At 36.0% G+C, this 18,428-nt stretch overlaps 2 protein-coding genes across 2 annotated transcripts in view; both read right to left on the reverse strand.

Moving 5' to 3' along the window:
- The window catches only part of LOC6053746 (serine/threonine-protein kinase Tao), a 34,181-nt gene extending 29,243 nt beyond the window's left edge, over positions 1–4,938 (reverse strand). The window contains exon 1 of the mRNA XM_038259068.1: positions 4,614–4,938. The gene's annotated coding sequence lies outside the window, so the exon portion shown is untranslated. The remainder of the gene's footprint in view (positions 1–4,613) is intronic.
- A 4,581-nt stretch (positions 4,939–9,519) lies between these two features.
- LOC6046879 (protein NipSnap) lies at positions 9,520–18,410 on the reverse strand. Its single transcript, XM_001863973.2, has 5 exons — positions 18,150–18,410; positions 17,857–18,045; positions 10,382–10,547; positions 10,053–10,320; positions 9,520–9,988 (listed from the first exon to the last, which is right to left on the reverse strand). Exons 1-5 carry the CDS (start codon positions 18,197–18,199, stop codon positions 9,840–9,842), a joined length of 822 nt encoding a protein of 273 aa, XP_001864008.1. The 5' UTR covers positions 18,200–18,410; the 3' UTR covers positions 9,520–9,839.
- Between the last annotated feature and the right edge of the window lie 18 nt (positions 18,411–18,428).

The raw sequence follows: 18,428 nt of genomic DNA on the forward strand, positions 1-18,428 counted from the left end.
AATGGACATTTGGCATAACGGGTTTTCAAGAAGGACGTTTAGCATAATTGGTCCAAGACATCAGGGACGTTTGGCATAACTCGCTCAAAAATCATCAAGGACGTTTGGCATAATGGACGTTTGGCATCATTGCTAGCTTTTTTGTATTTATTTCTTTAAAAAGTATAAAGTATTTATATTTTGTGAAGAAAAATAGTGTAAAGCATTTTTTCCTATTTTCTTACTAAACAGATAAAAAAAGCTTTAAGGCTAGTACGCTGATCGGAAGGAAAGGGGTCAAGAAATAGCTTTACGAACAGCAGAACTAAGAAGAGGGAGCGATTTCTTGGGGCTTTTCTTCACCCTCTCTGGCTTGCTCTAGCTGCCGCTGCTGCCAATTTGATTTTTTTCTTGACCGGTTCCTTCCGAAGTGCGTACACCGCTTTAAATTGCAATTTTTCATAAATTTACTTAGAAATGTATTTAAAAATAGTTTATATAATATCAAGATATTTCTCCTTTGAAAAACGTTGCTGCTAATTTTTTGTATTAAATTTTTCCTTCTTTTATTTTAAATTCAACGTAACAAAGTGATGTAAGTTTTGCCAGTCTTTAAATATTTTGCAATCAGATTATTTTCTATTTTCCATTTTCCCTTCTTTTTAAAATTCAACCAAAATCTGAATTTTGCACTTCTTTACAGAAATGCAATAAGTTTTTCAAAGCACTTTTCTCTTCTTTTATTTTAAAACTTAAAGAAGGCAAAATCATTTGTTTTTTTTTTTTTCAATATTTTGCAATTATTGTTTTTTATGCAATTTTCTCTTCCATAATATTCAACTTAACATATGTACATTTTTTCTTTCTTTAAATATTTGGCAAATGAGTTGTTATGAAATTTTCCCTACTTTTAGAAGGGAACATCTCTAAAAAAACTACTTTTTGAATATTTGAAAATTGGGTTTTTTTATGAAACTTTCCCTTCTTTTATATAAAAATCAACTTATAGAAGGAAACGTCTCTTTAAAGATTAACATTTTGCTACTCTTTAAATGTTTGACAAGCGCATTATTTTTTTATTTTTTTCACCTACATCTATTTAAAAAATCAATTTAATTAGCATTTATTTATTTTTAAATTGTCCTGTCTTTAAGGTTGGTTTTGAAAAAAATTAAAGAGGGGAACTTGCATAAACAATTTTATTGCGAAAAAATAAATCAACAGAGAAAAATTGCAGAAGTGATAGGAATGTTTAAAGAGAACATCTATAAGAGAATTTTCCTTCTTCAAGTTGAATATAAAAAAGATGCGAAAATTGTAAAAAAAAACTTAATTACAGAACATAAAAAAAAGCAAAATTGTCTCCATTGCCGAAGATTTGAAGGGTTTTTCTCATCTTTCATTAAAATGCTGTATTGTGTATTATTCAAAAAGGAAACAATTTACTATTGTGGAAAAAATATAGAGATACCTAATTTTTCGAAACATAATCTCTTAAAGTAATATAAAAAAGGTAAAAAAACAATACATTTACATATGTAAAAATGAAAAATACTTTTAAAAAACAAAAAAACAGTAATAATTATGCCAAACGTCCTTCTTGAAAACCCGTTATGCCAAATGTCCATTATGCCAAATGAGGTACAACCTTAAGCATGTCAAACTGAACCGAAATACGCAACCCCACAGAAAAAAAATCCGGTGAAATTTGCCCGTAAAATGGTCAAATTTTCACTTTTCTGAAAATCTCCATATAAAATCCGGGTTTCGTGCTAACTATTTTGACAGCTGGAAATTCCCGCCTTACCTTATCTAATCTACATAACTACCTTGCTACTTGACAGCTCTTTCCAAGGGGACCATGGTGTCGATCCATCGAAAAAAAATCGAGACAAACATTTCATTAGGGCACAAAACCAAAACGTTAACATTTGGGGTTATTCCACTATTCCATTCATTAGGACACTCCCTACATGCCCTCCAAGAATCAGATTGATAGCAAACAATTTTCTATTGAAAAAATCAAAAACACAAAAGGGCACATAACAATTTTGGTTTCAAACCAGAAAAAAAGTTCAATTCTTTCCCTTTTCTTTTTCGTTAGTTTTTCGTGGTTAAGAAACTTTCTATGCTATAAAGTGAACTTTCCATACATTCTTAACACTAATTCACTTCAAAACAAAGATTGGTTTACGTTTCACCAAGGATTTCTGCAGAAAAAAAAAAACTTCGTCGAAATACATATTTAAAACGGCCCCGCGGCTGCTGTTAAGTACACTTTTGAAGAATTTTTATGTTTCACATACCTTATCTACAACATTCGATCACAAAACTTCACCAAATATCAAAATTTTCGCTGAATTCCTCATTATTTCTAACCAAACAAAAAGGCCTATAAACATCATCAAAATCAACAATCAGCGCTTTAGTGCCCTTTCAATTCTCTTTGAAATTGCAGGGCCCATTATGAACAACAATTGGAAAGTTAAAAGGGCCTAATAACGAGATTTTTTTTAAATAATGAGTTTTATTGCGAAAATCAACATAAATTAAAAAGCAGAGTTGAGGATAATGATGTGTTTTATCGTATCATAAGTAAAAATACCATCAGTCAAGCTTCTTTTTTAAATAGGAATTGAAACAAGTTGTTCACTTTTTGCCAGCGATTTTCTTAAATCGCGGTTTTTGGTTTTGTGCCCTAATGAAATGTTTGGCTCGAAATGTTGTCTTGCCAACTTTTTTTTGCATTAAAATAAAAAAAGTGACCAGAAATGATTTTTAAGCAAATTTTTAAGCGTGTTTTTAATCTACATAGGGCTTTAGGACCCTACTGATTTATATATACAGCAATTCCATTTAAAAAGAGCAGAAACCGAGACCGAAAAAAAAGTTTTCCGAGCGTGTTCAAAATTTTCTGGAGGTTCCTTAGTTTAAATAATTAGACCCGCATTTCTTTTCTTTTTGGCCGTTAGGGTGACCTACACCATGCAAGGGTGGTCCCAAAAACGGCAAATTTTGCAAAAAAAAAACGCTTTTATCAAAAATACATAGCTTTGTGTCATTTCAACCGATTTCAGCTGTTTTGGACGCAAATAAAAGACAAACTAATCCTTTCAATTAAAAGTGACGTTTTGACCGTGTCTGGGTAAAAGAGCCTCTGTCTGAAAATATTTTTATTGGATTCCTTGGAAAATTTCCCAAAATATAAAATAAAATTTCGATATCGACCAGTACGTTTCCGCCATATGATTTTTTGAAAATAAAAACTGAGTTTTTTGACGCGCCAAGTGCAAAAAAAAAGCAATGACCTACACATGTTTGAGTACAAAAATTTCGTAATTGAAATACAGTACTTGTTGTAACGTCACACGTCGAAAAATGACCTGCCACATTTTGTAGATGGGCAGTGTGCGTAAACCAAGTGAAATAAATATTATTAAGTGGTCTGACAAGGAAAGCCACAAAAAATCATCGGCAGATTGATTTTCTTGGAGAATTTCGGGAGCGATTTTCTTTTGGTGGAAATCGTACACTGTAATGATATTACAATTCAATCGAGACTTTCAAACCATTTCGCGCACGCACATGAGAAAGAAAATCGATTCAATCGAATTCCCTGCAATATCAGATTGACGGACTGCGAAGATCCGCAGTCATCCAGACTGTTTTTTTTTTCTTCTTCAGAGCATGTTTCAATTTACGCACGTTATCACACTTGCCTGCCGTGATTCACCCCAGCAAGAGTTTCCCACAAGCATGAATTCGTCTGTCTTCGTTAAATTCCTTCAAGTCCGCGCGAGACTCAATTGAGCTCGGGCACAAAACGGACCACTTCCGCCCGCTATGACCGTAATCTGCGGCGCTCAATCGACCCCGTACGAGAAACGTCAAAACGCAGACTGTGGCTGTGGCTGCGCGCTGATTTCTTTGCGATTTCTTCTTTTGAGGCAAAGGCGCAAGCAATTATTGCTGCCGTATTATCGATCCCTTCTTCGCCGTGCGCGACGGAACAGTCAGAGGGCGGGTCACTTCCAGCGGGTACTGGCCATGGTGACCGCTCGCCCGACAACCTTGGCCACCATGAGTATTTGACCACGGTTTGGGCGTGTTGACCGCTGGACAATTTCCGAATCCCCGTTCGTAATTTTCCTCTTTTTTCGGGGAGCGCCTCTTTCGATGACGTCGCGAGCGAATCTTGCTCACCCCCTGGCGGACAAGACTGCCTTGCTGGGGCAACCTAATCCAACCCCACACCTCAAGACGGTCTTCCCGCAGCTCGGTGTCCTAGCCCCCGGTTCGGAACACGGTCCCGCGGCCCCGAACCTGCCAATCTTCGGTATCCGTCGGAACACAAAATGGCGATTGCACACAAAAAAAAAATCAAATACACACAAGTCTCTTCACACCGACGTCGTCGTCGTCGTTCAAGAGCAGCAGCAGCAGCACCAGCAAGGAGTGAAGCTGAGGGAAAGGCCCCTTTTCTTCTCCTCCTCCTCCTTCTCCTTTTCAGTCAACCCGAGACGTGTTTGATTGACCAGAATCGACACTTTCGACGCAAATTTCCGCGCTCCGGAAGCACGACCCCGACCTGCCAAACTGTCCACCCCCGGAACAAACCCCGGCGGAGGTCATACCTTAACACGAATCAAACACACACACACTCCTCCAATCAGCAGAGGGCCTTGCCTCGGTCATCAATCGCCAGACATTTTGCCCCCTCGCGCTCGCGGAAGCCTCTTTGTGTGGCCGGAATCGGTTCCGCCCGCAACGGGAACGCACCGACGACGGAATCGACGCGCGCGCACAAACACTTCCCGAAGGTCGGAGCGGAAAGTAAACGGTTCCACACGGCGGAAAACGCGACGATTTACGGGAGATTTTCCTGCGAGTTTTCGATTTTTCAGCAACGCGACTGCAAAATTTGACGGGGATCTCACTTCGCGTTTGACTGACACACGAACGAGGGCGACGCAGATGACAGGTAGCTCAGCAGAACGTCAGGGATGCCAGATTTGCAGGTTTTTATCTACGCAGAATTGTTTGCAGACTTTTAGCAGATTAGAAAATAGAGCCTTGTGACGTTTCGCGTACGCACACTAGCGCACCATTTGGTTTTGCTGCCTGACAAAATTTAACCTCACTTTATTTTCGTGTACGTACACGCAATACATACGCACGTAGATAACTCTATTAATACCTCAGGGCTTTTGTTAATTTGATTTGGTTAACCGCGGTGGATTTTCTTGAAATTATTCGAACTGTCAAAAATCCACCAAAGCATCTACCACATTTATCGCACAAAAATCTGTGGTAGAAAAGTATTCACCGGTAGATGCTTTGGTGAATTTTTGACAGTTTGAATTATTTCAAGAAAATCCACCACGGTTAACCAAATCAAATTAACAAAAGCCCTCTCGTCAAATGGGGCGAATCGGGACTACAGCCCAAACGGAAATCCTTTTAAAAGGGTATGTCAAATTCAGTACATTTTCGATACCCTTTTAAAGGGTGACGACGGGTGAACTTGAAAAAAGGATACTTTTTACTTGAGTGTACGAGTGCATATTCGTTAGCGTGGTTCATATGAAAAAAACGAAAAAGACAAAAGTGTTTAATGCGTTCGAATCAACCGGAATTTCAAACACTATAGTCCCAGAGACTAGCTTGAAAATTTGAGCTTGTTTGGTTAAAGTTTAGTAGCTCCAGTTTTGACCTGAAGTCCCGAAAAATACACGTTAATTTTTTGAACATTTTTTTAAATTTTGCCGACAAAATTAAATTTTTTTATAAGACACGAGATAAGACACCTTAGAATAGGAAAAATTGGGCCCTAAATTGCCCATGTTCGCATAAATGTCCCATATGCATTTTAAGCAAGTTGTCCCATATGCATTTTAAGCAAGCACATACTCTTTTTTATGCCTTTGTTAAGTTTATTTTGGAATTTGTCTTGATTTTGCTTTTTCGATTTGAAAAAGTACACAGGATGGGACTTGGTATGCGAACATTTTCTTCATAGCACATCAAAATGTTCGCATACTAGCCCGATCGAAGCATGCTGCCAAGGTAATCCCAGTTGTAAACAAATTCTGAGAAGAAAATGGCAGAATTTTTCAAGTTTAAAAAAATAAAAAAATAAATACCTTTTTCTGATTTGTACGAGTTGTTGGCGAATGGACCTGGTGTTCCTGGTCGGATTAGTGAATTCGAGTAAAAAGCGAAGACTTGAGCTAGTAATAAAGGTAAGTTTGAGATCTAATATTCCCAAGTAGGTCTCATTTGTGAGCATTTCCACTATGGGACTCATATTTGAACATTTTTCAGATGGGACAAACAAACTTGCTGTGAATTCTTGAATTTATGGAACAAAGTGGTAAGTATTATTAGTGTAGCATAAAGTAAAGTGAAAATGGAAGCTAGTCCAATATCTAACTGAAAATCGACCAAAATGCATATGGGGCATTTATGCGAACATGGGGAGTAAAGCCCTATGCCAATTTTTATGTACAACGGTTAACAATCAATGTCAAATCCTTTGCGGTCGTACAACGGGTCATTGTACTCAGAAAAAGAAGCTTTATCGTTGTGAACAATAATATCACTGATTTAAGCATAATTTTAGGACTCAATTGATAGGGGTTTGGGAAGTTGTCTATGAGAAAATGTGAAAAGTAACAATTTGTGATATTATTGTTCACAACGATAAAGCTTATTGTTCAGAGTACAATGACCCTTTATACTGGCGCAAAAAATTTAACATGGATTTTTAAATTAATTTAAAAAAAATAACTTCACAGCCCTTCTTGACAGAAAGGGTCGTTCCAGAGGGAACCCAGTGGATCCTAATCTCTAATCTAATCTAATCAGACCCTAGCGCAGCCAATAGTGAAAATCGGCAAATTGGATAGAAACAGGAGGACCGAATAATAGAGCTTTATGACGTTTCGCGTACGCACACTAGCGCACCATCTGATTTTGCTGGCCGGACAAAATTTAACCTCAATCTTTTTTGTGTACGTACACGCAATACATGCGCACGTAGAAACCTCTATTAACCTGCCAAACATAAATACAAGTACATATTTCCACTACACTCAAACCCCGTTGGTTTGACACCAGCTGATGTCAAACGAACGGGGTCACTTTTTAGTTTGACACCCTTTTTACACGGAGTTCACACAAACTACCAAACGCTTGTTTTGATAGTGTGCGTGAGCGCCGTGTAAAAAGTGACAGTTCGTCACTTTTTAGTTTGACCTTGGCCAACTAACGGGGTACAAACTAAAAAAGTGTCAAACGAAAAAGTGACCAACCACCGGGGGTTGAGTGTACTTGAATTTTCTGTATCTTGAAAATCTGTAATGTGCTCATTTTTCTGTACTCCTGGCATGGCTGGGGCTCATCGGTCGTCTCACCTCGGGAGAGAGAGAGGTGCTCTCACCTTCTCACTTCCCACTGAGAATTTTGGCTCGAGCCTCGACTCGATTCGAGCTCGATCTCGATCTCGAGCCAGGTCGACTCGAGGCTCAAGCCAAAATTCTCAGTGGTTTGTCGTGTTCTTTTGCACTGGATGCAAATGCACGGTGGGAAAAGCTTTAATGAAAATTTGAATCAACTGGAAGTAGTTGGCAATAAAAACTCTTTAATAATTAAAAGTAAGCGCTCGATAACTGGGCTGTAGCCCACTTAAGAGCGAGTTTTTCACCGATGTGAAACAGGTCGTATCGAGGTGCTCCGATTTGGATGAAACTTTCAGGGTTTGTTTGTCTATACATGAGATGAACTCATGCCAAATATGAGCCCTCTACGACAAAGGGAAGTGGGGTAAAACGGCCTTTGAAGTTTAAGGTCCAAAAAACATGAAAAATCTTAAAATTGCTCGCATTTCCGTAAAACTTCATCAATTCCAACTCTCTTAGATGCATTCGAAAGGTCTTTTGAAGCACTTCAAAATGTGCTATAGACATCCAGGATTGGTTTAACTTTTTCTCATAGCTTTTGCAAATTACTGCTAAAAATTGATTTTTCTAAAACCCCAATATCTTTTTGCAACAGCCTCCAACACCCGTACTCCCATAGGTCAAAAGTTAGGGAATTTCATGGACTATAAGCCTACGGTATTAACTTTTTGGCCAATTGCAGTTTTTCTCATAGTTTTACGATTTTTCTAGAACAAAAATTTTACAACGTTAGTTTTTGCCCTGTAGGCCTCCATAGCGGCACTTTTTGGTCTCAATTTTGACATATTCGGAATCCTCAGAAAATTTTACATTAGATTGAGGTGTTGTAATTTTGAATTTGATTGTAAAAAATGCCATTTAGAATTAATTAAAATATTATTTAGCATTTTGTCGGATTAAGAGTAAAACAAGTTTTGGCCTACTTGATACAGCATTTGACGTCTTGATCACAGGGTAAATAAGATCTTTTTTTTTCAAAAATGTTTTATTTAATTATTTTTTAAACCAATATTACAACTCCAATACTTCTAACTTACGTGAAATTGTCCGAGGATTCCGAATATGACAAAATTGAGACCAAAAAGTGCCGTCTTCTCGGCATACAGGGCCAAAATTAACGTTGTAAAATGTTTGTTCTAGAAAAACCGTAAAACTATGAGAAAAACTGCAATTAGCCAAAAAGTTAATACCGTAGGCTTATAGTCCATGAAATTCCTTAACTTTTGACCTATGGGAGTATGGGTGTTGGAGGCTGTTGGGAAAAGTTATTAAGGTTTTAAAAAAATCCATTTTTAACAGTAATTTGCAAAAGCTATGAGAAAAAGTCAAACCAATCCTGGATGTCTATAGCACGTTTTAAAGGGCTTCAAAAGACCATTCGAATGCATCTAAGAGAGTTGGAATTGATGAAGTTTTACGGAAATGCGAGCAATTTTAAGATTTTTCATATCTTTTGGACCTCAAACTTCAATGCCCGTTTTACCCCACTTCCCTTTGTCGTAGAGGGCTCATATTTGGCATGAGTTCATCTCATGTATAGACAAACAAACCCTGAAAGTTTCATCCAAATCGGAGCACCTCGATACGACCTCTAGAACAAACCGAGCAGAATCTACAAATACTGCCTCTTAAAAAGCAGACAAACGTCAAAAAAACCAAAACAAACCGAAATGACCGAGGGGTTAATGGATGCCAAGAGCCTGTTCAACAAATAAAAAAACTGTTTTCATACATTTATTTAATTTCAAGTCCCAATTCAAGAAATATGAAAAGTAAGCATTGTAAATAAATTTGAGAATTTTTTATGTTTATATTTCATCAGAAAAATATTATGCATCGGTGGTCCCCCTGGTTATTTTTCGTTCAGCCTAGTTAGCGAGCAGCATTCGGTGACTGGGCTACGTTCTCAGCCCAGTTACCCAACAACTACTGTATCCTAAATAATTTCAAATCCAAAGTTTTGTTTAAAATTTGTTCCAAAAAATATTATTTTTGGCTGATTTGAAAAAAAGAGACTAAAATGGGAACATTTTCCTTCGATTTTTGTTAGGCATGTGATAAAAAAATAAAGCTATTCACATTGAGTTCTACACAAATATATATATTTTTCACAATTTAGAAGCACACAAACCATCATTCAAAATAAAGCGCAATAATGTTAAATGATTTTTTTTTTTTTTTTTGAACAAATTATTCCAACAATCACATTTCTATTAGAGTGGCCGGGAAATATTTCTAAATGCATTTTGGACGCTAGTAAGTTCCAATCCAGTATCAAAAAGGTATATGAGCTTATCAAACTAAATAAACGCAACTTTTGAGCGACAAAATGAAACAACTCAAAACATTTTTCGCTTCAAACAAAACGCATAAACCTGCAACACTTATTTGAATTGCTCCCTACTGGGTTGGCGAGAAATCGGTCGGAGTCAGAATTCGGGTGTGCATTTCACGAATCAGCGGCACCGTGTAGGCGACACACTCGTCCCAGCCGGGCGATCTCCAGGCGGACTCACGTGTTTCCTTGCGCGACAGCAGATCCTTGTAGCCTGTTGGAAAGTTGGGAAATTATGTCGTAATTTTGAATTATTCCCCACATGATTTCGCACTTACACCAAATGTGATGCACGTTGTACAGGCGACCGATCTGCGAGAAGAACCCAGCAAATGCTTCGTCGTTGTTCTGGCGATAGTTGATGGCCCTCGCCCAGTTGTTGCCCCACTCGATCATGGTGCCCGGCTTCAGTCGGTACGAACGGATCTCGTAAATGTTCTTGTCCTGCCGCAGAGCCAACTGTGGCCAGTAGCTGAACGCCAGCAGGTACTGCAAGTGGCGCGACCGCAAAAAGGTGCCCCGCTCCTGGGTGAGCTGCACGTAATCCTGTAGGAAGCAAAAGCACAAATACAATTTCGGTCATCGAATATCACTGGGAAGCTCTTACCGGATCGCTGCAGAGGACTTTTTTGCTCTGGTCGACCATCTCGAAGCCGCCGGTGTAGCGCCACAGGTGCAAACATTGGTCCAAATCGCCCACATCGACGCTCCACGAGCCAATCAGCTCGATGGTTAGGTCCTTCTTCGACGATACAATCTCCACCGATTTCTTGCTGTGAGATGAAATTTCTCATGTTTATTAGACATCTTTTTTTTTATTATATCGATTTATAAAATTTTATAATAAGGCTTTCTAGTCAGAAATTTACCAACACATTCAAAGTATAGAGTAATCTACGTGCGCATGTATTGCGTGTACGTACACGAAAAAGATTGAGGTTAAATTTTGTCCGGACAGCAAAATCAAATGGTGCGCTAGTGTGTGTACGCGAAACGTCATAAAGCTCTATGTTTACATGACAGCTGGACGTTTGTTTGCATCAGGTTTCCTATCTCTTTCTAGCAAAAAAAAAATGTCAAGCGACTTCTAGCTGGTTTTTTTGACTGACTGCTCGATATGTCAACCAACATACTTCGCAGGGCTGTGACAGCTACAGCTCGATCATTGTTTGCATCAGGACACTGTGACGAGGAGTTCGTCATTTTTGGGTTAAATTTTATTTTTTTCACTGGGCCTAGAAAGCCTTATACAGCATTGTTTTTTAAGTTTGCAAACTTTTCATAAAAATAACAAAAATGATTTTAGCATTTTGAATAAAAATATGTGACGGTTTTTTAACTGTTAATTAACAAAGAAATTAACTCTCATATAAGGCTTTCTAGGCCCAGTGAAAAAAATATAATTTAACCCAAAAATGATGAACTCATCGTCACAGTGTCCTGATGCAAACAATGATCGAGCTCGAGCTGTCACAGCCCTGCGAAGTATGTTGGCTGACATATCGGGAGGTCAGTCAAAAAAAAACAGCTAGGGAGCGTTCTTTTATTACGTAACGCGAAAAATCGGACTTTTAGACCCCCTCCCCCCCCTTGTAACAAAATTTCCATACAAATTTTAAAAATTTTGTATGTAGCGTAACACGGCCTCCTACCCCCCCTCCCCCCCTACTGCGTTACGTAATAAAAGAACGCTCCCCTAGAAGTCGCCAGACAAAAAAATTTTGCTAGAAAGAGATAGGAAACCTGATGCAAACAAACGTCCAGCTGTCATGTAAACATACTTTCAATGTGTTGGTAATTTTCTGACTAGAAAGCCTTATGGCTTTATCTTGGACGGTGCGCAGAACATTTCTTTTGTTTATTTGATTTTACATGAAAAATTTTGTTAATTGTGTATCAGGTCTAATTTGGACAATATTTTTGACGATTGAAGTAAGGAAACGCATTTAAAACTAGATTACATTTTAAAAACAACCAATGAGCAATTGCTTTCCTATGTATATCGGACCATTTGAAAAGGTAAGTGAGAAATCATATTGCAATTATTTACTCTTAATAAACATCTAGAGTTTGTTTTGAAAAGGTCCTATAAACATATGAAAGACAATAGCTTATATGACCTTTTCAAAAATAACTCTCCACATGAACTCTTGCATTCAGAAAACCACTTTGAAAAATGAAAAGTGAAATTTTGGTGCAGCTTCGCTAAGAATCAGAATCAAAATAATATATTTCAAAAGTTTTTTTTAAAAGAACTTATAAGCTATTGTGTTTTATATGTTTATAGGACCTAAAAAACGCTAGATTTTAAAAATTAATACAATGATTTTTTTATGGAAAAAAAAAACAGATTTTTTGCAGGCCAAGAGATGATGATACTCGTCGGTTGACGCCCAGGCAACAGAACATCCCGGAAGGAGCCCAACTACAACCGTAGTGCTGTTTGGACAAAACAGCATGGCTCTGGTTCCTTGCAAAGTGTCCTATTTTCTTACCTCCACGTTGGCTTGGTTTTCATGATGACCTAGCTGGTGGCCTGTGGAAACGGCTCGTAAACCTTTGACCAGCGAGGGTCAGAGTCGAGACGGGGCGGGAAGAAAGGGGCGCGTCAATGTGAGAAAGGGAAGTAATTTGTGATTGTAGACGGTATTGTTTTGATTCGCAGCATGTTGAGTCAACTGTTGTGGATGTACATCGCAGAACGGGGTTTCTCTTCTTTTTATTTCAGCTACCACCTATCTTCTGTTTATTTTGTTTCAGTGATTTTCTAACATAGCTTCTGTTTATTATCCTCCATTTGATTTCGTTTTTTTTATTCTCTTATCTCTCAACGCTTTTCCACTTTTTTTAACAAATTGATGCTGCTGTAACAAACTGTCTATTTTCCCTTAGTTTGGCAGCGATGGACCACCCTGTGGTAGCGAGGAAGTGCTTGGGGAGACAGTGAGTGGAGTGGAAGTAAGAGGGGAATAAAGAAGCATTCTTTATCTACTTCATAAATTACTATCTTTCTTTTAATATTTATTGATTCTTTATACAATACATTTTCCTTTACTATATATTGTTTTCAATCTTCACCCTTTTCTTCCAACAAGGGAGGTTCGGGCCCTTAGGGCATCTCCAGCGCTGAGGTGCAAATCAAATTTGCACCCGGCTTATAAATACCGGGATCAAATTTGCCACCTTGAAAAAACACCGTCATCCCAACCGCTAGGGTAGCAAATTTGCCACCGAAACAAGCCCACCGCGGAGGGCAAATATGGGTTTTTTATCACTTTTTGCTCTCGTTTACTTTCAAAATCAATAATTATGTGTTGATTTATGCCTAGAAATACTAAATGTTTATTAAACTTTTTAATCCTGTTGAAAATTTCAAATAACTTCATTTTTCGAAAATGTCGAAAGTTAAACCATTTGCTACCCGATTTGATTCCCACCAAATTTGCTGTCGAGTTTGCCCCCGAGTCTCCCACCGCACGTAGCAAAGCAGGTATCAAATTTGATCTCTAGTTCATCTGTAGAAAAGCAACTCTCTACGAAATCGGCCGATTTCGACCATTTTTATTTTTTGTATTTTTTTATTTGACAAACTTTGTAGGGCCTTCCCTATGACCCAATAAGCTATTTTGCGTCATTGGTTCACCCATACAAGTCTCCATACAATTTTGGCTGCTGTACATACAAAAATGGTTTGTAAATATTCAAACAGCTGTAACTTTTGAGTGAATTTTCTGATCAATTTGGTGTCTTCGGCAAAGTTGTAGGTATTGTTGAGGACTTTTGAGAAAAAAATAGGTACACGGAATTTTTTCTTGCAGATTTTTTAATCATTTTTTTTTCACTGAAACTCAATTTCCCAAAATACATATTTTTTGATTTTCGAGATTTTTTTATATGTTTTAGGGGACAAAAATCCGCAACTTTTGAGCCATAGAGAAACATGGTCAAAAAATCTGCCGCCGAGTTATGAATTTTTAAAAAAATATTTTTTTCGAAGAGATCGGAAAATTTAACGAATTTTTCATGTCTTTAAATTGAAAATCGGACCATTATTTGCTAAGATATGGTCATTTGAAAATGGTGGGTTGTTTTGGTGAGATTAAGAAAACTTCAATTTTCGTGTTTCTTTTTCTTAAAGCGGCTCTATCTCAGCAACCCGAGGTCCAATCTTTAATGTCTCTTAGACAATTTTATAGCAAATTTTCTGAACTTTTCAAAAAAAAAATTAGAAACGGTCACTCATGGTCACTATTTTTAAAAATTGAAAAACTGCAAATATTTCGATAAAATCAAACTTTCCTTGGCTATATCTTGAAAACGGAGCCCTTTATCAAAAAATCTGTATTGTACTTTTCGATTGCAAATTTAATTTTGCATTAAAAAATTATGTCAAACTTGTTTTTGCATGAAACTTCGATTTTTTCCAAAAATCACTATTTTTTCAAAAATTCATAACTCGGCGGCAGATTTTTTGACCATGTTTCTCTATGGCTCAAAAGTTGCGGATTTTTGTCCCCTAAAACATATCAAAAAATCTCGAAAATCAAAAAATACATATTTTGGGAAATTGAGTTTTAGTGAAGAAAAAGTTGATTAAAAAATCTGCAAAAAAAAATCCGTGTACCTATTTTTTTCTCAAAAGTCCTCAACTCAATACCTACAACTTTGCCGAAGACACCAAATTGATCAGAAAATTCGCTCAAAAGTTACAGCTGTTTGAATATTTACATACCATTTTTGTATGGACAGCAGCCAAAATTGTATGGAGACTTGTATGGATGAACCAATCACACAAAATAGCTTATTTTATCATAGGGAAGGCCCCCACAAAGTTTGAGCCAAATAAAAAAATACAAATAAAATCCATTTCCGGTTTAAGTAGAGAATTGCTCAGAAGAAAAATATGTGTCGGTACCTGTCGGGTACTCATTTTCTGATAACCAACAAGTACCGGCAAGCCGGGGGCAAAATTTTGAATGCGTGTTTTGGAGATTTGTGTATGTCTGCTCTTGTGTATGATTCAAAAATTCAAAATTTCAAAAATTCAAAAATTCAAAAGTTTAAAAAATCAAAAATTCAAAAAATTAAAAATTCTAAAATTCTAAAATTTAAAAATTCAAAAATTCAAAAATTTAAAAATTCAAAAATTCAAAAATTCAGAAATTCAAAAATTCAAAAATTCAAAAATTCAAAAATTCAAAAATTCAAAAATTCAAAAATTCAAAAATTCAAAAATTTAAAAATTCAAAAATTCAAAAATTCAAAATTCAAAATTCAAAATTCAAAATTCAAAATTCAAAATTCAAAATTCAAAAATTCAAAATTCAAAAATTCAAAAATTCAAAAATTCAAAAATTCAAAAATTCAAAAATTTAAAAATTCAAAAATTCAAAAATTCAAAAATTCAAAAATTTTAAAATTCAAAAATTCAAAAAATTTAAAAATTCAAAAGTTCAAAAAATTCAAAAATTCAAAAAATTCAAAAATTTAAAAATTCAAAAATTCAAAAATTCAAAAATTCAAAAACTTAATAATTCAAAAATTCAAAAATTCAAAAATTCAAAAATTCAAAAATTCAAAAATTCAAAAATTCAAAAATTTAAAAATTCAAAAAATTCAAAAATTTAAAAGTTCAAAAAATTTAAAAATTCAAAAATTTTAAAATTCAAAAAATTCAAAAATTTAAAAATTCAAAAAATTCAAAAATTCAAAAATTCAAGAATTCTAAAATTCTTAAATTTAAAAATTCAAAAATTCAAAAAATTCAAAAATTCAAAAAATTTAAAAATTGAAAAATTCAAAAATTCAAAAATTCAAAATTTAAAAATTTAAAAATTTAAAAATTCAAAAATTTAAAAATTCAAAAAATTCAAAAATTCAAAAATTCAAAAAATTTAAAATTCAAAAAATCAAGAATTTAAAAATTCAAAAATTTAAAAATTCAAAAATTTAAAAATTCAAAAAGTTAAAAATTCAAAAATTCAAAAAATTAAAAATTCAAGAATTCAAAAATTCAAAAATTTAAAAATTTAAAAATTCAAAAATTCCAAAATTCAAAAATTAAAGAAATCAAAAATTTAAAAATTTAAATATTCAAAGTATCAAAAATTTAAAAATGCGTTTAAATAGCTTTTTCAAAAATTCAAAAAGTCAAAAATTTTAAAATTCGAAAATTTAAAAATACAAACATTGAAAAATGCCTTTTGAATACCTTAATTTTTGTTGTTTTTTTAATTAAAATTGCCATTTTTTCTCAATTTCGTCTTATTTTTCTTCAATTTTTTCAATCTTGTTAATTTTTTTTTATTTTTTCAATTTTTTTCTATTTTCAATTTTTTTGATTTTTTTTTTTAATTTGTTATTTTTTTAACTGAGGTACCGCGGTGGGGTTGACGTCGGGAGCAAAATTGATTTGCTTTGATGTTTTCTACCCGCGCTGGAGATGCACTTACTAAATTTATGGAATGATCAAAGGCATAATACAAATATTACTACTGTACTTTTGCTTAATTTTAATAAAATGCTTAGGACCAAATTGCAACAGATAAACACAACTTAACATCAGGGAAGATTTCAGGAGAAAACAATACTGAGTAAATAATAGTCAGATTGAAAATTCAAACTATAAATTATACACTTTTCGCTTAAATAAATGTTGATAGACAAACTATAAATGGTTAGGCGCTTACACTTAGGGGCAGAGGGGCAGAATGGACCATGGGGGCAGAATTAAGTTTTACACGACTCGGTTTTTAGGTTAGAAATTTGACAGCTTGGCTGCAATGTTTACATTTTATGCACGTGTGTCTCAGTAAAAATGTGTGTGCGTGTGCGCTCGTGACGTCACGCTGTAAAACCTAATGGGTCTCCCTTGGTTTTGGGCTTTAGAATGGATTTAGGCCAACTGTAAGGCAAGGGTAAAGGATGTCAAATAACATCACCAAACCGAAACCCACGTTTGAATTCTTTGTATTGTTAGAATTATGAGCATACTACACTGAATTCATAAATTTGCGTGTTTTTCTATGGTTTTTGGCGCAGAAACGCTAAGATTCGAATAAATCTGTATGATTAAATATAACCAAAAATATTTTTTAGAATTGTTTTTTATACATTCGGAAATCTATCAGTATACAGTAGTTGTTCGGTAACTGGGCGTTGTTTAACTGGGCTGCATTTTAACTGGGCGCTCGATAACTGGGCCGTAGCCCAGTTAAAAAGCAAACAAACGTCAAAAACCCAAAACGAACCAAATGGATGCAAAAATCATATTCAATAAATAAAAAAAACATTTTTCAAACTTTTGTTTAATTTCAAGTTACAATTAAAGAAATATGAAAAGTAAGCATTGTAAATAAATTTGAGTAGCTTTTATTTTTATATTTCATCTGGAAAATAACATGCATCGGTGGTCCCCTTGTTATTTTTTGTTCGGCCCAATTAACGAGCAACATTCGGTGACTGGGCTACGTTCTCAGCCCAGTTACCGAACAACTACTGTATGTAATATATATTTTTCAAAAAATACGGCAAGTCGGTCTCATATGTAAAAAACAGCAAGCCAAGAAAAATGAAAGGCCAGGGTTGAACAAATACCAAACTCCAAGTTTCCTGCACCAAAAATTGTCGGTGTTTTTCTGAGAAAACAAAAGAATCATCGGCGAGTGTGCCATGTGCGTGAACAAGAAGAGTACCAACAAGATAAAGTGACGGGATATTTTGCGCAAGAATCATCATGATCATGATTCGAAAATGTAATTTACAAAAAAAAAACAGTTTGGCAATCGTTTTACTTTTGTTTGACCTAGTATTGCCTGATTTTTTTATAGATTACAGCATTTAATGATTATGATAAGATCGTCATCGAAGCGCGATTGTTAATTTCGAAAGCCACAAAGATCTGGCTTCGACAAAGTACGTAATTGACGCACCCACACACTGCCATACAATCTCCACTGATAAGATTAAAGCTCGCGTTCGAAATCAGCCAAAAATAAACAATAATGCAATAGGAGAGATGCTTCGAGTGCCGATAGCAGTCCCCCCAAAACCAGCACAATAAAACCAAAACAGTGCACTTACTAGTTCTCCAGGTACTTCCCGACCGAATCCGGCCGGACGTTGTGCGTGTGCAGCTCGTAGATGATTTCCTTGTCGCTCAGCATCCGCGAGTGGGACTCCTTCGTCGGTTCGATCTTCCGGACCAGCAGCTTGCTGAGCCAGGATTCGGAGGAGCCATCGCGGGCCAACGCCGAGGTCGTCGCAAGGTTCCTTCAAGCAGAGGGTGACCGGAGGTCGGTCAAAACGAAATTAATACGCATATTCTTGCTCCGGTTAATGAGCGAAAAGCAAACAAAAGAAAATCGTATTATTACCTAACCGGTACGTGGAACGCCTTGCCCAGCCGGAACGTCACAGAGGTCATTGCGAAGACGGGGCTAGATTTCGATGGGAGGGGGGTCACTTTGGGTGGAAAAGCAGCAACTGCGGGGTTTTTTTGCGGCGAATTTGCGCGGAACGCCGGGTTAAACTTTTGGTCTAGAAACGAAATAGTCCGCCGCGATAACGAGCGAGAGGAGCGGATGAAAACAGTCTCCCCTCCGTGCAAGGATGAAGGATGATGTGATAAAATTTTTTGACGTTCCTTCTGCCCA

The sequence above is a fragment of the Culex quinquefasciatus genome, chromosome 3, assembly GCF_015732765.1.
Source record: "Culex quinquefasciatus strain JHB chromosome 3, VPISU_Cqui_1.0_pri_paternal, whole genome shotgun sequence".
In the NCBI taxonomy this organism is placed as follows: domain Eukaryota; kingdom Metazoa; phylum Arthropoda; class Insecta; order Diptera; family Culicidae; genus Culex; species Culex quinquefasciatus.

Excerpts from the sequence above, each read along its gene's own strand:
- LOC6046879 (XM_001863973.2), bottom strand. The coding sequence starts at position 18,199 with ATGACCTCTGTGACGTTCCGGCTGGGCAAGGCGTTCCACGTACCGGTT. Across the intron at positions 10,548-17,856 it reads GGGAAGTACCTGGAGAACTA|CAAGAAATCGGTGGAGATTG; the intron begins GTAAGTGCACTG and ends TTCATCTCACAG. Across the intron at positions 10,321-10,381 it reads AAGTCCTCTGCAGCGATCCG|GATTACGTGCAGCTCACCCA; the intron begins GTAAGAGCTTCC and ends TGCTTCCTACAG.